A 26,044-nucleotide genomic window follows, 5' to 3' on the forward strand; every position below is an offset into this window, starting at 1 on the left:
TGAGGGGCTAGGGGCAGAGGTCGGTGAGCCGGAAAGGGACGGGCTGTGCGAGGGGCAAGGGCACAGGTCAGTCGGGGGGGCGAGGGAGGGACTGTGCGAGGGGTGGGGGCAGAGGTCAGTGGGGGGGTAAAAAGGTGAGGAGGGGCTCTGCGAGGGGTGGGGGCACAGGTCAGTCGGGGGCGAGGGAGGGGCTCTGCGAGGGGTGGGGGCACAGGTCAGTCGGGGGCGAGGGAGGGGCTCTGCGAGGGGTGGGGGCACAGGTCAGTCGGGGGCGAGGGAGGAGCTCTGCGAGGGGTGGGGGCACAGGTCAGTCGGGGGCGAGGGAAGGGCTCTGCGAGGGGTGGGGGCACAGGTCAGTCGGGGGCGAGGGAGGGGCTCTGCGAGGGGTGGGGGCACAGGTCAGTCGGGGGCGAGGGAGGGGCTCTGCGAGGGGTGGGGGCACAGGTCAGTCGGGGGCGAGGGAGGGGCTCTGCGAGGGGTGGGGGCACAGGTCAGTCGGGGGCGAGGGAGGGGCTCTGCGAGGGGTGGGGGCACAGGTCAGTCGGGGGCGAGGGAGGGGCTCTGCGAGGGGTGGGGGCACAGGTCAGTCGGGGGCGAGGGAGGAGCTCTGCGAGGGGTGGGGGCACAGGTCAGTTGGGGGCGAGGGAAGGGCTCTGCGAGGGGTGGGGGCACAGGTCAGTCGGGGGGGCCAGGGAGGGGCTCTGTGAGGGGTGGAGGCACAGGTCAGTTGGGGGGGCGAGGGAGGGGCTCGGCGAGGGGTGGGGGCACAGGTCAGTTGGGGGGGCCAGGGAGTGGCTCTGCGAGGGGTGGGGGCACAGGTCAGTTGGGGGGGTGAGGGAGGGGCTCTGTGAGGGGTGGGGGCAGAGGTCGGTGAGGGAGGGGCTTGGTGAGGGGCAGGGCTGCAGGCAGGGCGCAGGCAGGGACTTCTAGGGGCTTGGGATGGACCCCTTGCTGTCGCTGGGTGCTGGGCTCCTGCTGCTCGCGCTGTGGGTGCGGCACAAGGGGCTGGAGTACCTGCTGGTCCATCACCGCTGGGTCTTCGTCTGTCTCTTCCTGCTGCCCCTCTCTGTCCTCTTTGACATCTACTACCAACTGCGGGCCTGGGCCGTGTGGAGGCTGCACAGCGCCCCCCGGCAGCACGGCCAGCGTGTCCGCCACATCCAGGCACAGGTGAGATCAAGGGGACCCTGGGGTGGGGTTTGGGGTGAGGGGAAACATTGATGGGGAAGGAGGAGCAAGGGATGGCAAGAAGGAGGAGAAAGCTGGGGCGCTGGGGGAGGAGACCCTGTCTGGCTTTGGTGGTAAACTCAATCTGAGATTATTATAAGATCCTTTTTTTAGAACATGTTAGTTAACTTCAGCTAGCTGTTGTGGTTTAAGAAAGGGCCTAAGAGGCACATGCTGGCCTGGCTTCTGTTAGAAGCTGGTGCAGCCTGGAGCTGCCTCCTTGTGAGTAAAGGATCTTGCTGGGAGCAATGCTCTGCAATCTGCACTGACTGCTTGTGTCAGAGTAACAGCCGGGTTAGTCTGTATTCGCAAAAAGAAAAGGAGTACTTGTGGCACCTTAGAGACTAACCAATTTATTTGAGCATGAGCGTTCGTGAGCTACAGCTCACTTCATCGGATGCATACTGTGGAAACTGCAGTCATTATGCAAGGTAGCCTATTTTCCCTTGTTTTTTCCTACCTCCCTCCCCCCAGACGTTCTGGTTAAACTTGGATTTATGCTGGAAATGGCCCACCTTGATTATCATACACATTGTAAGGAGAGTAGTCAGTTTGGATGAGCTATTACCAGCAGGAGAGTGAGTTTGAGGGGGGGGAGTGAGAAAACCTGGATTTGTGCTGGAAATGGCCCACCTTGATTATCATACACATTGTAAGGAGAATGATCACTTTAGATAAGCTATTACCAGTAGGAGAGTGGGATGGGAGGAGGTATTGTTTCATGGTCTCTGTGTATATAATGCCTTCTGCAGTTTCCACAGTATGCATCCAATGAAGTGAGCTGTAGCTCACGAAAGCTTATGCTCAAATAAATTGGTTAGTCTCTAAGGTGCCACAAGTACTCCTTTTCTTTTTGACTGCTTGTGGTTTTCCATGTGAAACTTGGGCTGTTGGTTTTAGCCTTTAAAGCCCTAAGCCATTTACCTTCTCACTCAGAGACTCTGTCTCTCTCCATGACATACTGCCATAGTTGAGGTCAGCACCGGTGCTCAAACTGGAGCTTTATGGATATAAACAAGGGAGCTGCTGATAGGGTGTTCTCTGTGAGAGTTCCTCAGTTTTGGAATTTACTTGTGTTGCTGGTCCAAAACAGCCTGAATTTGATGATCTTCAGTGCATCTTTCAAAACTTATCATTTTTCCCAGGCAGTTGAAAACTTAGCAGGGCCATTGCAAAGGTAGGGAATTGTTTATTCTTAAATTAAATTTATTCTTAATTCTTAAACTTGTTTACAAGAATAGTTTGTTGACCGACTGTTCAAACCCCAATTTGGAAGACCAGAGGACTGCTTTTTATCTGGTCCGTACCCCGGGATCTGTCCAGGTGGGGTAGCCCTACCAGGAGTTAAAGCTCCCACTGGCTAGCTCACAACAGGGTCATTAGACCACACAAGCCTTTCCCAGGGAAGTCTGACATTTCAGAAATAACCTAGCATCAGAGAGTCAGGCTATCTTAAATTGTACTGTAGCACTTTGGGTGCATTTTTAAGAAAGAACACCCGAGTATTTGGATAGGCACCATTTTTATAAATCTAATTGTGATTCTGGTGTATCAGGTACCAGCTAATGCCAAGGCTGTAGTTATCAGTTGAGCACGAGCAAATTCATAGCCGGAAACCAGACCAGGTCACCTATATGTTAGTATTGTTCAAGATAAGCGTTAGACTTGCAAGGTTGTGTTTAGACTCTACAATGCCTGTAAGTTGCTGCATTCATTAATCTTACTTGTAATGTCTGTATCCCAGGCTATAAGGTAATTTGTAAAAGGAAACTTACGTCTGTAAAAATGCCTGCTCTGAAGTTGTGAACTGAGGCAGGAGGAGTGGTTCCCCTGCCATCAAGAAGGATTATCAAACCTAAGTGGGCCAGTGTGAAGCATCTCGATACAAAGATTGGGCTAATGGTAAAGGTGCTTTGTGCAAGGAAGTTTGTGCCATCAGCTTGAATTCTGGATGAACAAAATAACATGAACATTCTTCATCTCTTTGCCGTTTGGACTCTCATTGGGCCGGAATTAGGAAACAAAAGCAGAGATGCCCAAGGTCAACCTGGTTAGCCTTAAAAGACATTTATACTACAACTCTGTCACATTTTGGAACTAGATTGTAACTCATTTGTATATATGTGTTGCCTGCTTTAACCTGTAAATAACTCTCTCATTTCTTTTTCCTAGTTAATAAATCCTGAGTTACTTTACTATAGGATACTCCTGGGGGAATTTTGCACATGTGCAGAATTCATGTCTGGCACAGATTTTTTTTTTTTCTGCTCAAAAAATACATTCTGCCTGAGAAGTGCTGCAGTTCAAAAGCCACTGTGGCGCCAGAACAGACAGCAGCAGCTGACTGGCAGTAACAGCCTGCAGCCCGCTACCTTCATCACAGCATGATGGAGCAAAGTTGGGAGGCACAGGATACGGGAGGGGGGAGGGTAACAGACAGAGTGGGGCACATGGAGCTGCTGAGAGGGGTCACAGACTGGGGTTCAGAAAACTTGATGGGGGGACAGACAGGGCCGGGGGCTCAGAAGCTAGTGGGATGACAGCATTGAGCCAGGGGCCACACGGGGGCAGGGGAGGGCAGATATGTCTGACTGAATGGAAGAGGCTAAGGCTCAGTCATGGTCTGCATGGGGGAGGCTCTCCAATTCCTTACCAATCCCTCCCCCCCCAAATACCTGTTCCATACTTCTCCCATGCACACCCAACAACCCTCCCGGTTCACTCCCAGGCTCCTTCCCTCTCCCTCAGCTCCTCCATTACCTGTGACTCCCCCAAGCCTTTGCACTATTCCTGGGGGGTGCAGGAAATATGTTTTTATGTTGTAGTTTAAATGAATTGCTCAAAGTTCTGTATTAATTTGCCTTGTAAGGAATCTATTTGTCAAAAAAACATTTCCTGGATCTTTTTGTCTCTATTATTACAGATATACTTGCTGACAGGTATTTCAAAATAAATTACCAAAATAATTTAAACTGGCATTATTATACTGTGTTATTTTGACAAATAAAATATGCAGAATTTTGTAGAATTTTACATTTTTTGGCGCAGAATTCCCCTAGGAGTGTATAGGGTTGTCTTTAGTGTGAGATCTGAGGTACAAATTGATGTGGGGTAAGTGTCTCTCTTGGTACTCGGAGCAACTTGAATATTTTGTGGTCTTTGGTATAAGTGACCATTTATCACTAAGTCTAGCTTGCGTGGGTGTCAAGATGGACTGGAGTGCCCAAAGGGACTGTCTGGGACCCCATGGTAAGATCGTTATAGTGCTTCAGAGTTCACATTTGTTATTGGGTTGGGAAAATCTAATCCTAGAATATACAGCCAGTTTGGGATGTATGCCCTGCTTTTTGACAGCCTGCCCTGAGGTCGGCACTCTCAGTCATGAGCTGCTCCAGATAGCACAACACTAATAATAATGGTTTTATTGTTTTTTTTCAGCTTGGTATGTTTCCTGTTGAGGGGGGATGGTGTCATTTATGTAATAGCTTTAACAAAGGGTTTAACAAAGACCTCAGTGGTTCAGGAGCCAAATTAGCGATCAGCATTACTCAAAAGAGCCACAGCAGTGTGAATTCATTGTTTCATTTACTATAGTACTCTATACTCATATTTAAACAGTGTGACGGGAAATATTTAGTTTATATATAAAGATTTGCATAGCAAAATGATTGACCAAGTATTATTATTTTATCAGCTAGAATTGGTTAATAACCATAAGCATCCTGATTGGTTAATAACTCATACTGGTTAATAATTAAATCACACTGTTTTAATATCATGTGCTGCAAAAACCTCATGTGACACATTAAAGAGCAAGAGTTTGGAAGCCTCACTCTGAATATCACTGAGCTAGACAAATACAGACTGGAAATATGGTATACATTTTTAATAGGGAGGTTAATTAACTATTGGAACAATTTACCAAGAGTTGGGGTGGATTCTCCATCCCTGACAATTTTTTGAAACAAGATTTGAACTTTTTCTAAAAGGTACGCTGCAGGAATTATTTTGGGGAGGTTGTATGTCCTGTGTTACACAGGAAATCAGAGTAGATGATCACAATGGTCCCTTCTGGTCTTGGAATCTATGAATTGGAGTTGGTGAATACTTCTCTGCTTATCTGTCTCTTTCTGTAATGTTCATTTGCAAGTCCAGATTTGAATCCAGTCTTTGGTGCCCAATTACAGCAAGAGGATATTAAGAAAAAAGGAAAGGAAGACAATGAAATTGTATCAATGCATCTGTATTTTACTCTGCAGTTTACATTGCAGCACAAAACAATGCAATATGCCATCATACCCATAACTGTGAGAACAAAAGACTGTCTCCCTGCTCTTTCTCTATTAGATATAAGAGTAACATGTAAATTGGGCACAGATTACTGTTTGTCTAAATACTTCCCCAGTTCCTACTAAAGCAACTGACCTTAGGTTATGGGTAAGGCTAAGATTTTTGTCACAGATATTTTTTGTAAAAATCACAGACAGGTCACGGGCAATAAAAAAAAAATTCACGGAAGCCTGTGACCAGTCTGTGACTTCTGCTAAAAATATCTGTGACAAAATGGGGAACTGAGGGGTCCCCACACTGCCTACAACAGCTGGGCAGCTGCATGGGCCCCGGCTTGGAGCTGCAGGGTCTCCCTGCCACTCGTGGCTCGGAGCTCCGGGGGCCCACACTCCCTGCAACAGTTGGGAGTTGCAGGAGCCCACAGCAGCCAGGAGCTGTGGGGTCCTCCTGACATGGCTTGGAGCCCCCTGCTGCCCACGGCAGTTGGGAGCTCCTCGGGGCCACCGCCACCCATGGATGCCGGGAGCTGTGGGGTACCTCCACTGCCCGAGGCGCGGGGCCCCCAAGCTCTGAGCAACTATGAGTGGTGGGGAGACTCTGCAGCTCCCAGCCTGCACTGGCTGAAGTCACAGAGATCTCTGGAAGTCATGGATTCCATGACTTGGCAACCTCCGTGACAAAATCGTAGGCTTCGTTATGGGTGTGCAAAAAAGTTATATTACTGACAATAAATGTACATTGTTGTTGTTACTAAAATAACATAAGTATATATTTACATATCCTTACCTTGCCAATAACATATATTATTCATATAGTACTTTACATTTTTAAATCACTGTGGATACATTACTAGTCCTAATAAATACATATACAGTAAAATGAATAACCCTGTACAGTCTCTTTGTTCCATGCTGAAGTCTGTCTTTGGTATGTTTGTATAGATGATTTTGACACTCCCACCAATTGCTTTTCTTTTCCTGTATGAAATTAGTACTTGATTGCAGAATTGCATCCTTTTGTGCTGATGCAGTTGCAGAGCTGGGGCCATAGGTTACACAACTCTTAGCTAAAATCCATTAAATTTCTTTCTTTCTTTCTCTGTGCTTTGGGTTTGGGATTCTGTATGGGAGCTCTTGTATAAACTGTAGTATGAATAACTGAACATTCAAAATCTGGTTGTCTCATTAATACAGTTCTTATAAAAATCACTATGCATATTATCCCTTGCTGGATGGTTTATTTAATATTGTGTATTAATATTGTTTTTCTTCACATCTGAACATCCTACATTTCATTATTAGTTCAAATAGATAATTGAGAATGGAAATAAGTCAAGATGTCTGGAGTGGCTAAGTAGGGTGAGAGCTAACCTCAGGGCAGACCATTACAAACCAGGGCACAAACTGGTTGTGAGTTCTATACTTAGATTTCACCAACCAAGTATCAAGTGTAAACTCTTCAGGCACTATAACAGCCTAACCATGAAGTCACAATGTCCTTGGATACTCCAGTCTATCTTGCCACCTAGGCAAACTTGCCTTTGTGATAGATGGTCTCTTAGCACCAAAAATCACAATAATATTCAGGTTACTCCCAATCCCAAAGGACCAGTCACTTACCCCAGTTAATTGCACTTTAGATCTTACACCAAAGACAACACTTACAGCGAATCCTAGAATAAATTAACTGAAGATTTATTAACTAAGTAAAAGAAATAAGGGTTATTTAGAAGGCTAATGCAAGTAAACATGCATGCACAAATGAGTGCGTCTTAGGCACTGTCCCCCCTAAGCTGTGCGCATGTACCCTAAACCTCACGCGCACGGTGAAAAATCACACACACCAAGATTTGCACAGAAGAGCAACAATTTGCACAGAAGAAATTTTTTGCACACACGGCCTGTCAAAAATTAGAGGGAACATTGGTCTTAGGTTCCAAAAGGAAATAGAAGCTGCTGTAATATGCAAGCGCCATGTGTCATCTAGGGCTAAACCAGGCTAAGTAGCTGGGGATCCCTTGCTTATGCTTGAAAATCTTGCCTGCCCCAAGTCCAAGCAGCATAGAGATGCACTTCCTTCATATCAGGGATTTTTATTCCCTTCTCCTAGAGTCCACACTGGTGGGACAAGCCCCCATGCATCTCCTTTTCATTGGTGTTGGGGAGAGCAATCAACAAAGTCTTTTGTCCTCTGATGTTCTACAATGGTTTGTCTGGCATCTGTGGGCCTTCTTTTGTTGGGCAGGAGATAACAACTCCTGTGGTAAACTAGTATTTCACACTTGGTAATGCTTCTCTCCTGACTGTGGCAGTTTACAGTTTCGGAGTGTAAACTTTTACTGATACAGAGCAAACACTTAACTATTATATTATAGCATGTGATACAGATATCAGAGAGATTACTGCATGCAGCCACTTAAAAGCATTTCATAGAGTGTAAACACTTAGCATATTTTCATAAACCTAATACCTATTTTAACAATACTAACATACAGCTGAACCAGACTTGTTTCCAGCTATGCATTTGTCAGTGTCAGTTGAGACCTAGGTCCCTTGGCATGAGCGGGCACCTGGTCAGCCACATCACAGTAGGGTTTGTTTTTCTTCTGCTGTAACTTCTGCCATGATTTCTAGAAGGGAGTTTGGAATTTTATTTCTGTTGCATAATATTTATGGCAGTTCTGTCATTCTTGACTGCTCCATTTTTCCTGTTTGTTACACTCATCTCAAATATGATAGGTACACCGGATATTAGTCTGTTTGGTGTATCCTTCAAGCTCTTTAGTCCTCAGGAGCGGGCTATATTATCTAATATATTGCCTGTGATTCTTTTTCTCTAAATACGAATCATACTAGATCTGTAAATGTACACTTAGATACATGCATGTGGTATGTAGATTCCCCCTCTACACTCTCCCCATGTCAGTTCTCTTTCAGACTATAAGCCAGATTTTTTGTGCATGATCAGATGCAGTCTCACTGATTTTCATGGAGTGGTGCCTACTTATGCCAGTGATGGTTTGCCCCCCTGCCATCTAGCCTGTGGATTTTAAAATATTATTTGCTAGTCATTTTCTGACTCTCATGACTAACGCTCAGGCATATGGATTTATTACTGCTGCTACATTCAGATAACTAGAACCACCAGAGGTATTCTACTAAAAAGTTCACAAGCTAGTATATATCAGTTTGGAACATGTCTGCTAAATGCTATTAAAATTTTAAATAGGAATATTCAAACCACACTAGTGACAGAAAGACATAAACAAACACAGCCTGTATGGAACTACTATAAGTGGGTGGCATAACTGGTTAGAAAACAATGCCCAAGGAGTAGTTATCAGGGGTTCACAATCAGGCTGGAAGAGCATATTGAGTGGGGTCCCTGTTCAATATCTTCATCCATTATTTAGATAATGGCATAGAAAGTACATTATAAAGTTTGCAGATGATACGAAGATGGGAGGGGTTGCAAGTGCTTTGGAGGATAGGATTAAAATTCAAAATGATCTGGAGAAACTGGAGAAGTGGTTTGAAGTAAACAGGATGAAATTCAATAAGAACAAATGCAAAGTACTCTACTTAGGAAGGAACAATTGATTTCACACATTCAAAATGGGAAATGACTGCCTAGGAAGGAGTACTGCAGAAAGAGATCTGGGGATTATAGTGGACTGATAAGCTAAATATGAGTCAAGAGTGTAACACTTGCAAAAAAATGAACAACATTCTGGGATGTATTAGCAGGAGTATTTTAAGCAAGACACAAGAAGTAATTCGTCCATTCTACTCAGGGCCGTCCTTGGGATTTATGGGGCCTAACGCAGTATTATTAAACTGGTGCCCCTATGCCCGTCGGCAGCCCAGGCTTGCAGCCCAGGTCTGGGTGCGGGGGAGAGGGATGAGGCAGCAAAGGATACCGAGATGCTCGGCCCACCTCATGGCAGCGGAGAGTCACAGTTCCCCGCAGAGACCCCAGTACCCTCTCCCTCACGCAGAATGCGTGGCGCCAGCCCATTCAACTCTGTGAATACGGCCCCTGCCTAAGGACACTGCAGCACATGCTGGGTATGCAGGAGCCACCCCGCTACCTGCTGTCATGGGCAGTGGGTCAAGCTGCCGCCTGGGGAGGCTAGCTCCCTAGCTCATCTCTTCTGCCTGTGGCCCCACCCATACTCCACTCTTGCTTTGCCCCAGGCCCTGCCCCACTCTGCCCAGGCCCTGCCCTCTCCCCACTGTCTCCCTCCTCTCTTCCCTCCCCCACCCTGCTCACCCCCTTCCAGCCAAATCCATGAACCCAAATGAAGCAAATGACATTTGAAAAAAAGCCTCTTCTGCAATTTCTTTCTAAAGAAAACGGAGCATGTTTTCCACTGCATGCCAGATGATGAAGATTGGACATAAATTAAAAGCACTAAATTTGGGAATAAAAAATGTCAGTCACAGGTTTTTTGATATGCCCTGAAGTTTGTCAGAGATTTATTTGCAAAAACTTTGCAGTAAGGGCGAGTCAGCTGTCGTGCTGAATACAACATTACATATTATGGAATACATGATGCAGCTCTTCTCTGTTTTACATTTGCTTAATCAGTATTTCTCAGCTGATTTTATATTTTAAATGTACTCTTAAACCTTCATAAAGTAATCATTCCAGATTACTACATATTTAACTCACTGAAACAAAGGCATTATTTTAAATTAATCAGTCACAGAGGTTTAGTGTGTTTATAACAATGTTCATTGCTTTTAGAAAAAGGGAACACTAATTTACTTTATGTGATCTCCATAACAATAGACATGTTTATGAAATTTCACCAACTTTAAAAAATACGTTTCCAAATATTTTAGGCACAACAAAGGATTTTATATCTTACTAGGTACTGATTTTGCTGGAGGGTTCTCTTAAAACTAGTTCATCAGACAGAAGTAAAGAAAGGGAAACTCTTTGTCAGGCTATCTGGAAGGAAAGGGGTGTTGTTCCTTTAGGGCTCTCTTCAACGGGGGTGTGGGGATGGGGAGGGGGTGAAGGAAGAAAGGGATGGACAGAAAGAACAGAAAGACTTTGGAAGCAAGTTTTTTTTACTATAGTAATTAAAATTAAAATGTGTATTTTAGGTAAGGGTGGTCTTTTGAAGGATTTATTTAAAAAACTCTATGTCTGAAGATCCAAGCATTTAAGGCTAAAGATGATTGTACATCTAAAAATCTATGTGAGGATATTTTAGAGATGTGATTTTATAATCTTCACCAACTCACTAATGAAATATTTTTAAAACAAATTTTAAATGAAGGTCCTGTAAACTAATATATTCTGAGTAAATATTACAGTAATGCACAACTGTTTTTGTCAGTAAATTCAGAAACTGACCCTATATATATATATATATATATAAATATACACACCTGAGGGTTGGCAAATGCCTGTTAAATGGCTTCATTACCACTTGAATGGCTCTTTAACAGTTTCAATGTTGTGCTAATAGGTCTGGCAGGCTGGAAGACTTTTTCACTTTTAAGGTACTAGATCCCCTCCAGAGTAATAGTCACCAGGCTGCAGCAGCTAGCTGTGGGAGCCTGCAGGAAGGGTCAGAACAGGGATAGGAAGAGCTGGGAGGGTGAACACTAATACCCAGTGGTGCCCCAAATTTTCAGGTGCCCTACGCAGCTGCGTATTCTGTGTATGCGTAAGGACGGCCCTGATTCTAATCTGCACTGATAAAGCCTCAACTGAAGTATTCTGTCCAGTTCTGGGTGCCACATTTCAGGAAAGATGTGAACAAACTGGACAAAGTACAGAGGAGAGCAACAAAAAAGATTAAAGGTCTAGACAACATGACCTATGAGGAAAGATTGAAAACTTTGGTTTGTTTAGTCTGGAGAAGAGAAGACTGAGGGCAGACGTGATGAGTTTTCAAGGACATAAAAAGTTGTTACAAGGAGGAGGGAGTAAGGTTGTTCTCATTAACCTCTAAGGATAGGACAAGAAGCAATGAGCTTAAATTGCAGCAAAGGAGGTTTAGGTTGGACATTAGGAAAAACTTCCCAACTGTCAGAGTAGTTAAGCACTGGAATAAATTGCCTAGGGAGGTTGCGGAATCTCCGTCATTGGAGGTTTTCACAAACAGTTTAGACTAACACCTGTCTGGAATAGTCTAGTTATTACGTAGCCCTGCTTTGAGTTCAGGGGACTGGACTAGATGACCTCTTGATGTCCCTTCCAGTTCTACACTTTTATGATTCTATTATATGTAGAATAATATAGTTAAACACTATCAAATTGGGGTGAGGGGGAGGTTTTCACTTACAGTTTTGTTATAGATTTTTGTACTTCACAGCGTCAGTTTAATCATAATTGTGACAGAGATGGCAGTTTCCTGCAATATCCCCAACATACCTTATTGAAGTAGCTTTAAGTATCTTAGGAGTTCATGTTATTAAAAATGCAAATGTTTATATATTATTGTGGTATTGTATGTAATATCTGAAACCCTGGGAAGTGTTACGAGTAAGGCTACAATTTAGTCATGGGTATTTTTAGTAAAAGTCCTGGACAGGTCACAGGCAATAAACAAAAATTCACAGCCCATGACCTGTCCATGGCTTTTACTAAAAATACTCTTGACTAAATCTTGTGGGGGAGTGCTGCTAGGGAGCGGGTCCCGTGGGGGCCACTGCTGTGGAGTGGGGCCAGCGGCAGGAGCTGCTGGGGCCACTGAGCAGTGGCTGCTCCGGCCACCCCCTGGGACCGTTGCTCAGGTGGTCCCCGAAGCCAGCTGCTTGGGCAGCCCTGGGGTCAGCTGCATCGGCTGCTACAGAAGTCACGGAGGTCGCGGAAAATTACGCAATCTGTGACTTTCACAACCTCTGTGACAGACATGGAGTCCTATTTATGAGGTTTAAAGGACTGTTCGAAATAAGGGACCAAGACAATAATGAACTTTTAAAGTTAAGTAGGTTTCCCAGGAAATCTCTAGGAGAAAGGGTATGCAGATACAATTACTCTGGTTATAGAAGAACTCAGCCTTTTGAAGCTTTGCCTTGATGTCGGGGCAAAGGGGAAAGAGAACCTTTTTATCTGTTGATCACCTGTTGCATGAGGACAGATTTAAAAAATATATATATAAAGAAGGGACGTTCAGATACGTGAGTGGGCTTGCTGTGAGCTAACAACTGTTCGCTGGCTGGAGCCCTTGTTGAAGTCAGGGTGATCTCTGGTAAGCTTATTACCATGATGGTAGGTTCTTCTGTTGTTAATGCTTTTCCTTAATAATAAATGTGCTTGCTTAGAAAGAGCTATGTGATAACTTAATTGTGGCAATTACACTATTTACCATCTCTGAGGAGAAAAGTAAAGCAAGCCTGCAGAGGCAGTCTAACTTTGCTGGGAAATTCACAGTGTAGGCTGGGAGATGCGCAGCCTCGAAACATCCTGGTTAGGAGGGAGAGAGATACATGTCTCTACTCAGTGGAGTCAACAGCTGGGGGGCTGGGAGCTTAAGAGTGTTTGCCCTTGCTGGACCACAAGGAGGAATTGCCCTGAACTATGACAATAACCTTTTACAGGTGCAGGAATGGAAAAATGAAGGTGGGAAAACATACATGTGTACTGGCCGACCTGGCTGGCTAACAGTATCACTTCGTGTTGGAAAGTACAAGAAGACTCATAAGAATATAGTGATCAACTTAATGGACATTCTAGAGGTAGACATTGAAAGACAGGTAATACTAAAATTTTTACATCTAGTACTAAAGTTTACAACACTTATTATGATTATTGCTTAAAAGGACACTAAATTCCCTGAAGGTAATTGAAACCCACTTTTTAAAAAATTATACAAATCCAAGAGTGAATGTTCTCATGTCAGCCTTTTTTAATGTGAAAAGGGTTGTTGCTTTTTTTGTCCTTTTGGACTTAAATATTCCCTTACAGTGTTGGAAATCCAAACACATCTGCATTGTGCCTCTGCATGGGAAACAGACAATCTTAATAGACCCATATTCTGAGTGGTCAGGAAATATTTGGATACTAGAAGGGAGTATTTTCATGAGTTTAGCTAGATTAACTAAAATTGATTTCAAGTTAAACTGATAAAATTTTCTAGTATAGACAAAGGCAGAGGGAGGAATCTGTACCGGATGAATGTAATCTCATAACATAGGATCTGGAGCACTGACTGTGACTATTCGGTATTCTGTGTCATGTCCTCCTCACATCATCAGAGAGCAATCCTTCCTGAACTTTCCACCAGGTACTGAAGACAGGGTTTGGGGAAACTCCAAATATAATGGTAAAATTAACTAATATATATTTAATGCTTTATTTGGGCTTTTTGTTAAGTGTGGTATATATTATGAGGAAGATATTTAAAATATCTTAAATTAAACTATTATCCTTTAATAAACAAGGTCTAGTTGTGTCAGAAAACTCAATGCCCATTCACATCAGTTGGTGTTGTACACCTTTGTGACACCTTTGCATCTAATTTCTGATGTTAAAGATTCTGAAACTTTTTGGAATACTTTCCTCTCCTCACTAATGGTGACACTTCTGCCTGTTCTGAAGTGTTATGGTAAATCCTTGATTCAAGGCACCAGTGTCAAGTCAACACATCAAAATGGTTCCATTTAAATAATGCACGTACTTGATTTGTGCAAATCCTGTGGGTAGTTACAAACTGAAGTTGTACAACCATAGGTACACCTTTGCATAACCCCAGCTTCATGAATATTGCAGGATTTGTGCAACTAACATGATCCTGCCAAGTGTGCGCACACTTTTCCATGAAATTTAAGCCTTAAAATAGTTTTACAAATAGTAAACGCATTATGAATATCAGATTTTGAAAGGATTGCGTGGTGCTTTTTTTTTTTTAAACATGTAACATCTGTTTAACAAGCTGAGCTCTGAAAGATCAGTTTGACTTATGTTTTGGAGATTGAACCACACATTTCTTTTCAAGATGTGGTAGATGGGAGGGGGGACAGTCTCTTAACTATTTTTCGTTACACTCTTGAGTGTCTAAATTAAAGAGCAGAATTGATAATAAGAAGTGTGATTAACATTTGTGTGGTGTCAGCATTAATACTTGAATGCTTTCTCTCTTAGGTTGTCCGTGTGGAACCGTTGGTCACCATGGGGCAGTTGACAGCTCACCTGAATCCTATGGGCTGGACTCTTCCAGTGGTACCAGAACTTGATGATCTCACAGTAGGTGAGGATTGTTTATAATGGTAAAAAAAGCATGACTTTTGCTGTATTTTAAATAGCTGTTTATGCAGTTTACTATGTTGTTCAGTCTCGGTTTTCTCAGAAATATATATATATTTTTTTAAATTCTTGCTGAATTTTGTATTCTGCTATCACACATTATCTAGAGAGACAAGGTGGGTGAGGTAATAACTTTTATTGGCCCAGCCTCTGTTGGTGAGAGAAACAAGCTTTTGAGCTTACATGGAACTCTTCTCATAAGCTTGTCTCTCTCACCAACAGAAGTTGGTCCAATAAAAGATTGTGTCTCACCCACCTTGTCTGTCTAATATCCTGGGACCAACACAGCTACAACAACACTGCATATGATATATTTTAGACATGCATCTGCTCTTTAAAACTGCTACCAGGAACAACATGAAAGATTTTCCATTTTTTTTTGTCTTTGTTCTCAGACTATTTTCATTTTAAAGGGAAATATGTTTCAGTTGATTACATTCTCTTGTTAAGGTGGTCTGATCATGGGAACTGGCATTGAGTCTTCATCCCATATCTATGGACTATTTCAACATACCTGTTTGGCCTACGAACTTGTTCTTGCTGATGGAAGCCTTGTGAGATGTACACCAGTAAGATAAAATGTTATTTTGCTATGATTTACAATGTTATCAGTTGTTGTGTGTGGATGGACGTATGATTTAGTATGACGTACTTTTTGCAGGCTGAAAACTCAGACCTATTTTATGCAGTGCCTTGGTCTTGTGGTACTCTGGGATTCCTTGTTGCTGCGGAAATAAAAATAATTCCTGCTAAGAAATATGTAAAATTACATTACAAGCCTGTGAGAGGTTTGGAAAAGATCTGTGAAAAGTTTACTGAGGAATCTAAAAAGAAAGATAATAACTTTGTGGAAGGACTGGTGTACTCCTTGGAAGAAGCAGTCATTATGACGGGAGTCTTGACTGACGAAGCTGAAGACAGCCAGGTAACTAAAAGGAATACTATTCTTAAATAAGATTTTTAGTTCTCTTGCATGTAAAATATTCCAGTGTATGACAGTAAAACGAAAACAGTAATAGGATCAGTACAAGAGGTATATTTTTAATGGATATTGAATTTGCTTGAATGGTCGAATATACGTAACATTAGAATTTTGCAGGTAACTATCAATTCAGACTGTAAGCTCATATATTTCCTAAAGTGACAGGTCTTTTCCCATCTCTAGCATACATAATAGACGCTGCCTTGCAACTCCAAGAAGAAAAGAACCAACTTGAACAGTATATAGGAACAACACAATGCTTTAAGATAGGAAACACATCTGGAGGGAGATGTAGTCACAGTGCAATTACCCAGACTAACATCTGACTAGAAAATCAGGGTTAACGTTAACATGCCGTGGGTCTCTTTTGTGGCAGCTCTTCCGAAATGCTGACCGCTCTACAGAAACACTGAGGCTGTTAGTTCATTACTGGCTTGAGAACAGAGTAACATTCCTAGAGTACTGACATCAGTTCCCATACTCAACTTTCTTTGGGCAGGCCAAACCTTATTTTAATTCATCCTTAATGAGGAAAGCTTATGGGACACACACATTGGCACACTATAATAATTACTCCTGGGGGATTCTGTGCCACTGCAGACGTGCACAACTCATATCCCCTGCAAATTTTTTTTTGTTTTCTCTGCAGAATAATAGATTCTGATGGGGAAGCAAAGAGAAGCCACGAGAGGGGTCATGCACCCCTCATGGGCAGCAGTCCCGAGCGAGTGCAACACAAGCAGCTGAGAGAGACGTAAATCACTGCCTTGGCGGGACAGGCCTGGGCAAGCGCACGAGACTCCCTCTCGCTCACTATCGCGGTGCGCCTGGCGCAAAGGGACAGGGCCCTGTGGTGTTTCTGTGGCAGTCCCAGCCCCTGCGCTGTGGCAGGGTCGGGTGCAGCCTCACGGCTGAGTCCATGTCTGGGGCGGGGGAAACTAGGGGGCTGTAGGGTGATTCCCTCCGGCCCTCCGCCACAAACCTCCATACAGCCAGTTGACTGTAGTCCTCTCTGGGAGGCAGCCTCAGTGCACATCCCATGTCCCCATCGCTGCCCCCATCCTGCAGAGGCATGGGGCTCACACAAGCAGCAGTGGGGAAACTGTGGGGAGCCTTGGCCAGGAGCACCATGTAGGGAGGCAGGGGGCATCTCCCTCCCACCCCCAAGTTTCTCACCAGAGTTCTGCTCATGGCACACACCCCAGCTCTAGGCAGAACTCTTACCTGCAGCAATGTGCGGGCAGGTTCACTCCTCCAGGAGCTGGGGTTCTCCGGCTGCGGCTCCCACAGTCAGTTTTCTGCACTGTCCTAGGGCCTCTGGCGGTGGGGCTGGCAAGGAAGGGATCAGTCAGGGTGTGAAGGGGGAGCACAGGGTCCCCAGTGGCGGTGGTGGGAGCATAGGGTACCCTGTGGAGGGGGTGGGTAGGTGGGACCATATGTGCCCCAATGATGCGGGGTGGAGCAGAGGGGCCCCAGTGCTGGGGGGAATGGGGGGGAAGCAGAGGGACCACAGAGCTCCCAGTGGGGTAGGGGTGGGGGAGGGGGCAGTGGGGTGGGAAAGAGGAGTAAAGCGCCAGGGGAAGGAGAGGTGAGGACCATGCTGCTGAGGGAGGAGGCAGTGAGTGTGGGAGAAGCAGCTGAGGGGGAACAGTCCCTGGGGCAAGGATCCTGAGGGATGGGGAGCTGAAGAAGGGTGGGAGGCTAAGAGCAGCTAAGTGGGTCTTGGGGTCTGTTTGCCCTCAGAGAAACAGGGAGCACCCTCACCTCTTCCTGGGAAGAGATTGGGGACAGACCCCATTAAGCTAATGCATTCTCTCAACTGACTAACCTGCTCTCTGCCACCTTCTCCATCTGGTAACTTATAACTTGATCTTGCAGTGAGGATCCATGTGAGTGCAGGGGTTTCTCTACTCCTGGGGGAATCTTTTTTGTTGTTTGTATTGTTACAAACATACTTGCTGGAGGTATGTTGAAATAAATTTCCAAAATAATTGAAACTGGCGTGATTATATTGTGTTACTTTGACAAATAAAATATGCAGAATTTTAAAATATTGTGTGCAGAATTTTTAAATTTTTGGCGCAGAATTTCCCCAGGAGTAAATAATACTTAATAATACCTAGCTCTTAAATAGAACATTTATTCAGTAGCTTTCTAAGTAATTTACAGAGGCGATTAGCATCATAATTCCCACTTTACAGATGGGGGAGCCAAGGCACAAGTACTTGCCCACAGCCATTCAGCAGACCAACAGCAGAGCCAGAAGTAGAATATAGGTCTTCTGAGTGCCCATCCAGTGCTTTATCCACAAGGTCACACTACAATATGAAAATCATGTTTAAAAAGTCCTAAACGCTTTCTTAGCATTAAGACTGTTCTTTCCTTAGTGTAATTCCAAAGTGAAAAAATCTGGGGGCACCATGAACATTTATATTACTGAATTTTCAAGTAAGGGATATTTATTCTTTATATTGGTGTTTGTTTGCTGATATGTAATATATCTTTATTTTCAGATAAACAGAATTGGTAACTACTACAAACCATGGTTTTTTAAGCATGGGGAGAAGTATCTGAAGGCTAATCAAACTGGAATAGAGTACATTCCCTCAAGACATTACTACCACCGACATACCAGGAGTATCTTCTGGGAACTCCAAGTAAGACTTTAGACAAAGAAGATTTTAATATTTGTTTTGGGGTACTTTGTACATACTCACTGCACAGCCAATGTTCTTTTCCCTTGGGAGCCACCTATGTCCGTCATAGGTGAGTAACTCCTTTCCTTAAGACAGAAATCCAAATGAAGTGGTGGCAGATTTAGGGATTTCTCTCGTGACAATGTCTATTTTTGCATTCCTTTCTGACTTTTTTTATATAAATGTATGACTGTAAAAGATAATATTGCCAGCACCTTCCCTTTTTAGTTTCTCTTTTAGGCCCACATTCAGGAAAGCACTTAAAAAACTTATTTTAGCTTTTATCAGGCATGTTCTAAGTACTTTCCTGAACTGGGACTTTAAAAAGATAAAACCAGGAAATTCAGTGCAAAAACACGAATGCACACTTATGGCTGAGAATTTACTCTGCCTACATGTGCCCAGCTGTGCCCAGGGTTGCTGTGGAACCACCACTTTGAATTTCATCATCTAAATTATTGTCATGATAAGCGTTAGTGTAGAATTTTACACTACATAAGTCCCCATTGTTGAATTTAGGGTTGCATGTTGTTCGTACCTGTATTAATGTAGCCTGACGTGACTATCAGCAATTAAAACTATTGAAAGAAAATATGATTTAATGTTGCTTTCAAAATCCAAATTCTGAAATATTGATTTTCAGCTCACTTGATTTTACTACCAGTTTCTTTTTTTTTTTTTTTTCCCATTTTCTCTTAAAGGATATCATTCCCTTTGGCAATAACCCTGTTTTTCGTTACCTGTTTGGCTGGATGGTTCCTCCAAAAATCTCACTATTAAAACTGACACAAGGAGAAGCTATTCGAAAGCTGTATGAGCAACATCATGTTGTACAAGACATGCTGGTCCCTATGAAAATCCTTGAAAAATCTATCCGTACCTTCCACAGCGACCTGAATGTAAGAACACATTTCTCTAAAACCTGGTAAATGGAAGATTGCCCTATGAATGGTGATTATTGGCATTAGTACACAGTAGTGCCTGTTGCAGAAAATATATATCAGTATGCTAAATTTGAGAGAATTTTGCCAACTAATTAAATACTATTAGGCGGCAGGTAAAATGAAATGCTCTAACAAAAAGAAGCAAGAAAAACTTGATATTCAGAAATACTTGATTTTGTAGCTTTAACTCACAATTTTTAAAAGAAAATTCTATCACTTTATCCTTTTTTACTTGGCAAAATTGGAAATCAGATTTCTATTTCTGCAAAATCACTTGAGCCCCGAAAAGAGTGTTGGGAATTAACACTTGCTTTCCAAGTCATTGACTTCAGTTGTTTCAAGAAATACAGACTTCTGGACTTGAACTTTGGTCTTAGCGGGTACCAGTAAAATGCCTTTCACTCCTTTAGTTTTACTTGTAATTTAAATCTAAATGTGAGTTCAGTTAATGACTTGGGATCTGAGACAGTTTTTCATTAGTGTTTTAAAGCTATTCCGTTTATTATCTAGATCAGTGTTTCTCAACCTGGGGGTCATGACCCCTCGGGGGGTTGTGGGAGAAGTTTAGGGGGGTCGCAAGCAGGGTTGCCGTTAGGGGATAGGAATCAGGGCAATTGTATGGGGCCCCATGCCACAGAGGGCTCCACAAAGCTAATTTATATGTCTCAGCCCTGTGCCACAAGCTTAAGTTGGGTGGGGGGGTCACAATTTTTTCGGGGAGTGGAGGGGAGTATCATGATTTATTTTTTTTAAGTCCAAAGGGGTTCGCCAGCACAAAAAGGTTGAGAAACACTGATATAGATAGTGCACTAATTTGTTGCATTTTCTGATTTTCTTCCTTGCTTTTTGGTATCTTATTCAACTTATGTTAGTTTTACTATAAGGTAAAACTAGTTGGAACAGCAGAATTGAAAAGGGGCATCTGTATAAGTTCTGTACTGAAAATTGGAGAAGAGTTGTGCAATTTTCTCTCTCCGTTTTTTCATGCTTTATTAACAGATAACTGATACTTTGTACTGTTAAAATTGGTGATACAAAATTATCTTTGCAGGTTTACCCACTGTGGTTATGTCCTTTCATATTACCCAATAACCCTGGCATGGTCCACCCGAAAGGAGATGAAATGGAGCTCTATGTAGATATAGGAGCTTATGGAGAGCCTAAAACAAAACAGTTTGAAGCCAGGGCATCTATGAGACAAATGGAAAAGTTTGTAAGAAATGTGCATGGGTAAGAGTCCTCGTCTTCAGGAGAGCACCATATAATTTATTGCCTTGCAGCTTAATCAGATTTACTTAACTTTCAGTTATTACAGTATTTAAGTACTGATTCTGATTTTATATATTCAGTATGACTGTCTTTTTTTAATTTTAATCATTGCTTGCATACAAAAACACATGCTGGTTGAGATTCTGTGCAGTGCCTCTAAGTAGCATAGAATTTGCATCCCCGAGGGAGTGGTGGCTAAAGGTGGCTTTAAACTGTTTTTGCACCCTCCCGATATTGGGCTGCTCCAGGGGCTGGAAAGGCCTCACATGCAAATTAAACAGCCTGTCTGCTATTTAGTGGCGTGTCTGCATTACAGCAGCCTCTGCTGGTTGCCCTGTAGACTGCAGCACTGATTGGAATCACCTTGGAAGGAAAAGCTTTATGGCTACCCTCTGTAGGTCATGCACCAGGAAATTTTTGCTGGGCCACAAATGGGATTTTTAGAGCCTCTTTGTGCTGCACTAGTCCTCTTACATGGTGTAAAGGAGCCAGAGCGGAGCTGGGGACCTCGCCTACAATTTTGCATAGGCTGATACCAAATCCAGTTCTCTATGGTTTGGTAGCAAAGTCATGAAGCCTATCTTTCAGAAAAATAACCTATTCCACAATATTTAAACTGACAATATAATTTACCCAAACATATTCAAATTTCATGTATCTGCTATTTACCTCTCTGTATTAGTGTCATAGCAAAACTAATTTAAAAAAAAAATCAAGAAACTAACTGGGAAAGAAATAATTTGAAGTACACTAATATATTTTAAAAGCATATTTTCATATTTAACTTATCTCCCCACCTCACCAAAATAATGGAATGTTCTGTTGGCTTTTCCATTGTACATCATGACCGCTTTTTCAAAAGAGATGTCAATGTTCAGCCATCAGAGTGGCTGAATAATTATCCAATATAATTTATGGTAATTAATCTGTAAACATTTGTTTTAAAAAAGTATTTCAAAATATTTTGCAGTGTATCCTTACAATGTATAGCTCATCCTCAATTGCTTCATTTTTTTTCTACCTGAAAATTTGGAACAGTATTAAGATTTAATTCCTGATCCCCTCTTTTTCTTTCAGTTTCCAGATGTTGTATGCAGATTGCTATATGAACCGTGAGGAATTCTGGGATATGTTTGATGGTTCACTGTACCACAAGCTGAGGGAGCAAATGAATTGCAAGGATGCTTTTCCAGAGGTGTATGATAAAATCTGCAAAGCAGCACGACACTGAGTCTGGTTAACCTAAGCAAGCAATCAGGGAAGGATGGATTTACCTGTAGTAGTCAGTATATCCTTATAAAAGCTTTATCACTGTCCAAATAAGCTCATGTTGATGTTTAAAAATACAGATTTCTATTTTATAAATTCACATTCAATAATTGTTAGTATGTTTTGAAAACAATTTCCCCAACTCATAGTAATTTCATGTAAGGAATCAAAGTCCTAGCCTGCCACCTCTCTTTGTAGCTTAGTTGCAGACATAGTGATGTAGATGTCAATTTACATATTTCTAACCTGTAGGGGAAAAAATTTGGAAAGACAAAGATACTTAAGTAAATCGGTTATTTATTGCAGTGTACATCTGAGACAGGTAAGAAGGTCACAAAGTTAGGTGCCAAAGTTAAGAGAATTATTTTCAAATTAATTACGACTTTAAAAATGTCTATTTCAAATCGGTAACTGGTGCAGGATTTAAATTTAAGAGAAGTTAAAGGTTAACACAATTTAGAGATGGTTACTGAAATCTTCAGACTAAACTCACATTAGTAATGCAGGTAAATAAATGGTCATTGGCAAATATCTTCTGGTCAGACCCGAATATCAAAGTTTGAAGAAAATCCATTTTGCTTGTGCCTATCTCATTTGTACTGATTCTGTTTATAATTGTGTAAGTGGTCATGAGTTTTAGGGATCTTCTTGTTTTTTTTTTTGGTTGGTTGGTTATCAGAATATAATTAATATGTTTGGAATAGGAAACATTTTGGCTTCCTAGACTACTGAAAATCTCTGCTGCTATTTCATATAGACTAGTATTAAGTACAATTTGTTACTTGTCATGGGGTCTGTTTTACTTTTTATTATGGTTAATTTTAGTGCCTTATAAGTATTCAGTTGGAGAAGATATGGGCCACTTCAGACCGTTCTATGCTTTGGGTGTGGGGTGGGAAATTAAAGGACCTATTGTCAACATTAATGCTTTAATTATATAAGATCCATTTGAATAAATATTGGTGATAAGTGTAGGGGACAACCTAAAACCCAGTTGTGTTGTGGAAGTTTGAAATACACAAGACATGGCTTTGACTTTTTGCTTTCCATTTTAGCTGGATTAGTTTGATAGGTTTAAAAAAAAGATCCTTCAACCAACTGGAGAAGAAATAACATTAGAAAAATCTGCAGAGTGCTTACTATTCAAGCCCCTTTTCTAACTGTGTGTTTCATGAGCGTGGAAAAATTTTGACATTGCATTTGGTACAACATTTTTTAAATTGAGTTCACATCTGGTCCAAACTACTTAGTTATTATTTTAACATTTGTTGGGCTTGTAGAGAAATGTATGTTCTTGCATTTTGCATAATGTGAAAACAGTTATAAAACAATTGCTAGTGGGGGGGGTTCCTTTTTTGTTCTAGTTCAATGCTAAACCAATTATTGTTTATTGATAGATGGACATTTATGATGCAGATTAAACCACTGATAAGGCAGTAATGAAAAATAAACTTGGTCATTCACTCTCTGTGATGCATACTGGGCCAGACTGCAACCTTGCTGGTGCTGCCATGCGGGGGAGTAAAGGGATATAAGTCATCCCCTTAAGGCCCTATGTATGCTGCCCATACTGTGTGTGTCAGTCCAGGGGGAGACCTAACCAATGCAGAGCAGGTACATCCCGCTCCATCCACATACATGAGTGCAACAGGGTGGGGAATGGGTGGGGCCAAGGCTCAGTTCCCACTCCAATGTGCAGACTAGCACAGCTATGTCAGTGCTCTAGAGGATGTGTGCTGTGCCAGATATAGATCTTGGAGCAAGGGTTACTGGGAAAACAAATTGTGATTGCGTCACAATCTACCTTCCAGTCTGCTCCTGGGGCAGCACAATAATGACTACCCCTTTCTCATGGTAAAGCCATGATTTCACCTATTATCTGTAGGATACTCTGCACTGAGCGAGAATTGGTTCACTTAGCTTTTAAAAGGCAATGTTAAAAAAAAAAAGGATATGCAAAGATATTAAATCAAAATAGTATGTCTCTAACTTGTGTATTCATAGTCTTTTGTTATACATTGTATTTGTGACTTCATAATTTGCATTTGCAAATTTTTGGTACAACATAATTTTAATGTGTAACTATGGTTATCATGAACACACACTCTTTTTCTCTCTCTCTCTCTCATATATGCACATCGTTGCTGATGGAGTTTGAAATTCTTGGCTGTATGAGCTATTACAATTAAAAATATAACCAGTTGTACTGTTAAAATGTTGTTTTTTTATGGATGACTAAATAAAATATGTTTTAAAAAATGTATTTGTTCTCTGCTGTGCTTTTGGCACTGTTACTGGGATTGCTGTGAAAAGGATGGCTATTTGGAAATTACAGGATAGAGTGCAGTGAGATTGTTGAGAGACTGGGGTCCCAGTCCTGCAAGCTGCTTAGTGTGAAGACCTCTTGAAATCTGTGGGGCTCCACCTTGGCACAGGGGCCCACCCATGCAGAGCAGCATGCAGGAGTGGGGCGTAGATTTTTAATTGCTCTCTGGGTAAATATTGACCCAACTATCTTTAAACTTCTCTTAGGAGTCTAAATAATCTAGAGACATAGGACTGGAAGGAACCTCGAGAGGTCATCTAGTCCAGTCCCCTGCACTCATGGCAGGACTAAGTGTTATCTAAACCATTCCTGACAGGTGTTTGTCTAACCTGCTGTTAAAAATCTCCAATGATGGAGGTTCCACAACCTCCCTGGGCAATTTATTCCAGTGCTTAACCACGCTGACAGTTAGGAAGTTTTTCCTAATGTCCAACCTAAACCTCCTTTGCTGCAATTTAAGCACATTGCTTCGTGTCCTATTCTCAGAGATTAAGAAGAACAATTCTCCCTCCTCCTTTTAACAATCTTTTATGTACTTGAAAACTGTTACCATGTCCCCCTCTCAGTCTTCTCTTTTCCAGACTAAACAAACCCAGTTTTTTCAATCTTCCCTCATAGGTCATGTTTTCTAGGCTTTTAATCATTTTTAACAGGTTTCAGACTAACAGCCGTGTTAGTCTGTATTCGCAAAAAGAAAAGGAGTACTTGTGGCACCTTAGAGACTAACCAATTTATTTGAGCATAAGCTTTCGTGAGCTACAGCTCACTTCATCGGATGCATACTGTGGAAAATGCAGAAGATGTTTGCTTTTATACACACAAATCATGAAAAAATGGGTGTTTATCACTACAAAAGGTTTTCTCTCCCCCCACCCCACTCTCCTGCTGGTAATAGCTTATGTAAAGTGATCACTCTCCTTACAATGTGTATGATAATCAAGGTGGGCCATTTCCAGCACAAATCCAGGTTTTCTCCCCCCCACCCCAAACCCACTCTCCTGTTGGTAACTTATCTAAAGTGATCACTCTCCTTACAATGTGTATGATAACCATGATTTCAACAATTTCCATCGCACCATCAACCTCAGCCTGGTCCAGTCCACACAAGAGATCCACTTCCTGGACACTACAGAGCTAATAAACGATGGTCACATAAACACCACCCTATACCGGAAACCTATTGACCGCTATTCCTACCTACATGCCTCCAACTTTCACCCTGACAACACCACACGATCCATTGTCTACAGCCAAGCTCTGCAATACAACCGCATTTGCTCCAACCCCTCAGACAGAGACAAACACCTACAAGATCTCTATCAAGCATTCTTACAACTACAATACCCACCTGCGGAAGTGAAGAAACAGATTGATAGAGCCAGAAGAGTTCCCAGAAGTCACCTACTACAGGACAGGCCTAACAAAGAAAATAACAGAACGCCACTAGCCGTCACCTTCAGCCCCCAACTAAAACCCCTCCAACGCATTATTAAGGATCTACAACCTATCCTGAAGGATGACCCAACACTCTCACAAATCTTGGGAGACAAGCCAGTCCTTGCCTACAGACAGCCCCCCAACCTGAAGCGAATACTCACCAGCAACCACATACCACACAACAGAACCACTAACCCAGGAACTTATCCTTGCAACAAAGCCCGTTGCCAACTGTGCCCACATATCTATTCAGGGGACACCATCACAGGGCCTAATAACATCAGCCACACTATCAGAGGCTCGTTCACCTGCACATCTACCAATGTGATATATGCCA

At 42.4% G+C, this 26,044-nt stretch overlaps 1 protein-coding gene across 1 annotated transcript; it reads left to right on the top strand.

Moving 5' to 3' along the window:
• The first annotated feature begins 881 nt into the window (after window positions 1–881).
• On the top strand, window positions 882–24,174 carry DHCR24 (24-dehydrocholesterol reductase). Its single transcript, XM_077824641.1, has 9 exons — window positions 882–1,170; window positions 13,080–13,235; window positions 14,623–14,728; window positions 15,235–15,353; window positions 15,446–15,709; window positions 18,280–18,423; window positions 19,164–19,361; window positions 20,458–20,636; window positions 21,753–24,174. The coding sequence occupies exons 1-9, from the start codon at window positions 940–942 to the stop codon at window positions 21,904–21,906; spliced, it is 1,551 nt and encodes a 516-aa protein (XP_077680767.1). The 5' UTR covers window positions 882–939; the 3' UTR covers window positions 21,907–24,174.
• The last annotated feature ends 1,870 nt before the right edge of the window (window positions 24,175–26,044 follow it).

The sequence above is a fragment of the Eretmochelys imbricata genome, chromosome 8, assembly GCF_965152235.1.
Source record: "Eretmochelys imbricata isolate rEreImb1 chromosome 8, rEreImb1.hap1, whole genome shotgun sequence".
In the NCBI taxonomy this organism is placed as follows: Eukaryota; Metazoa; Chordata; order Testudines; family Cheloniidae; genus Eretmochelys; species Eretmochelys imbricata.